The 3,353-nt window shown below is 49.2% G+C and overlaps 1 protein-coding gene across 1 annotated transcript; it reads right to left on the reverse strand.

Annotated features, from left to right (window-relative positions):
• Window positions 1–875: 875 nt before the first annotated feature.
• Window positions 876–3,353, reverse strand: LOC122017580 (ABC transporter G family member 5-like). Its single transcript, XM_042575227.1, has one exon. The coding sequence runs from the start codon at window positions 3,241–3,243 to the stop codon at window positions 1,006–1,008; it is 2,238 nt and encodes a 745-aa protein (XP_042431161.1). The 5' UTR covers window positions 3,244–3,353; the 3' UTR covers window positions 876–1,005.

Here is a 3,353-nt window from a genome sequence, read left to right on the forward strand (position 1 = left end):
TACTATGTTTAAGGGCATTTCTAATCCATCACCAAGACATCAAATTTGATATAAATTTAATACCAAATTATTCCAATCTATACACCAAATTTCATCTCAAATATGGTGATGTGAATAGTATAACACCAAATTTGGTGATGGAGAGAATTTTTTTTAATTTTATTATATTATTATAAAATCAAATGTAATTAATTAATCATTATTATTTTTTTTATCTTTATTTATAGTATAATTAAATGTAATTATTATTTATTATAAATTTAAATTAAATGTATTTAATAGCATATTTAAATTTTATTATGTATATTTGTAAATATTTAATTTATTAAAATTATTATTTTAATTTTATTTAATATATTTTAATTATAATTACATTTATAAATTATCACTAATTTCATAAACATAATACAATAAAATATTAAAAAATTTATATGCATAAATATAAAATACATTACCCATTACATTGACATAATATTCTAAGAAGTATTAATTTTAAATATAATAATTATCATATAAAAAAAATTAATAAGAATAATAGAATATTTTAAAGAATAATTTTTTTTTTTTGATATGATATTGATGGGTTGGAGTTGAAATAGTATTTGATGTTAAAATTATATCATTTTAGTGTGAAAATTATATCAAATTTGATGATGTGGATTGGAGATGATCTATTATAAGTTGGTGCTGTGTTTAGGATTGACAATTATGAAGAGTGAAATCTATGTGATTATATTACGTATACATTTAAATAGGACTATAAATGATTTGAATATTCGTACTAAATAATAAATAAATAAATTTATATTATCAAATTCAATAATTAATTAAAAAAACTTAAAATATAAAAGTTTAACATAATTAAACAAGTTTAATTGAAATTTATAATATCTAAACAAATTAAATTTAAACCAACTTAAATAAAATCACATATTTGGTATCTTTAATCTTGAAATATTGAAGAAAAAACATATTTGGAGAAAAAAAAAACAGATAATGAAAAATCTATCGTCTCTTATTCTTACTGCCGAGGAGGAGGGTGAGGTAGAAGAGACCTCTGAAGAAGAAGCCCCACGCCACCGTCACCGAGAGGCAGGCCCACTTCCCCAGCTGCGTGATGCTCTGCTGACGCAGCACGTCGGGGCCAGTGGTAATGCAGGTGGTCGACGTCATGTTCATGCGCAGCGCACCGTTGATCGCTGCAAGCGCCCTCTCCTTCGTCGCCTCCGCCAGCCCCTCCATCGGCGTGTTGTCGAACATCTGCACCCCCCGCGAGAAGCACCTCCCCGCCCGCCCGAACTCGTTCTGCATCACCGCCTCGTATGGGTACTTCACCAGCGACAGGTAGTGGAACCAGATCCAGTAGTCGTGGATCCGGTCGCGGTTGATGAAGAAACCGCTGAAGAGAAGGAAGTAAGCCAGGATCGCCACCACCACCGTGTAGCCGAGCATTACGTGCGGCACCACCCCCGACAGGAACGTCACGAACCCGCTCCCCGCCCAGAAGGAGGCCAGCACCATCAGGACGAAGAAGACGAACCCCTGCAACCCTCCGGCGAGCCCCACCGCGAAGAACGTTGTCAGGGCGAAGGCTATCGAGAGGAGAACCAGCGGCGGGAAGCCGACGAGGGAGTGGGAGAGCACGTAGGAGGAGCGGCGGTAGGCGTTGTAGGCCGTCTCCCGCATGAAGATGTTGCGCTCTTGGATGAAAACAGGGAGCGCGTCGGCGCAGGTGTAGAACATGGTGGACATGGCGATGGCGAAGAAACCGAGCCGCTCTTGGACGCCCTTGGGCGTGTGGTCAAGGCGCCAGAAGATGGTGGCGAGGATGAACCCGGTGACGAGCACCGTGCCGAGTCGCATCACGAACAGCTCCGGCATCCGCCGCGTGTTCACCAAGGACCGCTTCGTCAGCACCAGCGTCTCCATCCAGAACGGGTTCGCGTGCTTCGGCACCGCCGCCGCCGTCGTCATCGTGCCCTCCGCGCCGGAGACCAGCTTCCCTCGCGAGATGCTGGTGCCGATGGCATCCTCCAGCGAAACAAACGATTTTTCGCCGCCGCCGGGATAGACGACGGGTAGTGCTTGGCGTGCGCGGTTGAACTCGACGAGAGACTTCGCGCCCTCCGGCGTGGCCTCGAGCTCGCGGATGAGGTCGAGGGAGAACTCGGTGGGGTTCTCGTTGTCGGGGATCGGCTGGCCGAAGTCGGAGAAGAAAGGGTGGAGACCGGTGGGCGGGCCGGCGTAAACTGTGCTACCCCGGGAGAGCATGAGGAGCCGATCGAGGAGGCAAAGGATGCGGGAGCTTGGCTGGTGTACCGACATGATCACTACGCTCCCGCTGTGAGCGATCCTCTGCAACACCTTCACCACCATGTAAGCGCTGGTGGAGTCGAGGCCAGAGGTCGGCTCGTCGAGGAACAGCAAGATCGGGTCGTGGATGATGTCGATGCCGATCGACACCCTGCGCCGCTCGCCGCCAGACACACCGCGGTGGATCTCGTCTCCGATGATTGTCCCCGCGGCGGCGCGGAGGCCGAGCTGGTCGATCAGAGCTTGCACTCTGCTCATCTTCTTGGCGGCCGAGAGGGAGCGCGGGAGGCGGAACTCGGCTGAGAACATGAGCGTCTCCTCCACGGTGAGCATCGGGTAGAGGAGGTCGTCCTGCATCACGTAGGCGGAGATCACCTTGAGAAGCCGCCCCTCGAGCTTCTCACCGTTGAGGGTGATGGAGCCCTCGAGGCTCTCGCGCACGATCCGGTTCGCGAGTGCGTCGATCAGGGTGGATTTCCCCGACCCGCTCGCCCCCAGAACCGCTAAGATCTCGCCTTCCCGGGCCTCGCCGGAGATGGCATTCAGCAGAACCTTCCTCCCCTGTTCCTCGCCGGCGTCGCTGCGCCAAAACAGAGAGCACCCCTTCCGCGACCGGCGGACGCTGTAGGTGAGATTGGAGAAGGCGAGGACGAAAGGAAGAGAGCCGGAGACAGCCATATCGGCGTCTTCCTCACCAATACCCTTCCCGTCGTTGGCGACGTTCCCTAGCTGGACGACGACGTGGTGGCCGCTGTGGGCGCCACCGACGGGCCTGAAGCCGAGGGGGACGGAGGCGTCTGAGGCTGAGGAGGAGGAGGCGACGCGGGGGCTGTGATGTTGGAGGGCGCCAGGGCGGGGGACGTCGTCGGAGTCGTCCATGGGGGAGGAGCGGCGGTCGAGGGGAGATATCTTATCTTGAAAACGGGACATGGTGTGTTTATAACGGAAGAGGCCGCCGGAATAGCAGCGATCTGTTACGATATGAGCGGGGATATCGGGTGCGTGTTACAACACCCAACAAGAAGAAGAAAGAGTTGCTC

Source organism: Zingiber officinale, chromosome 8B, assembly GCF_018446385.1.
Source record: "Zingiber officinale cultivar Zhangliang chromosome 8B, Zo_v1.1, whole genome shotgun sequence".
NCBI classification, from domain to species: Eukaryota; Viridiplantae; Streptophyta; class Magnoliopsida; order Zingiberales; family Zingiberaceae; genus Zingiber; species Zingiber officinale.

Bases quoted from the DNA above. Each gene is read 5' to 3' on its own strand.
- LOC122017580 (XM_042575227.1), bottom strand. From the start codon at position 3,243: ATGTCCCGTTTTCAAGATAAGATATCTCCCCTCGACCGCCGCTCCTCC.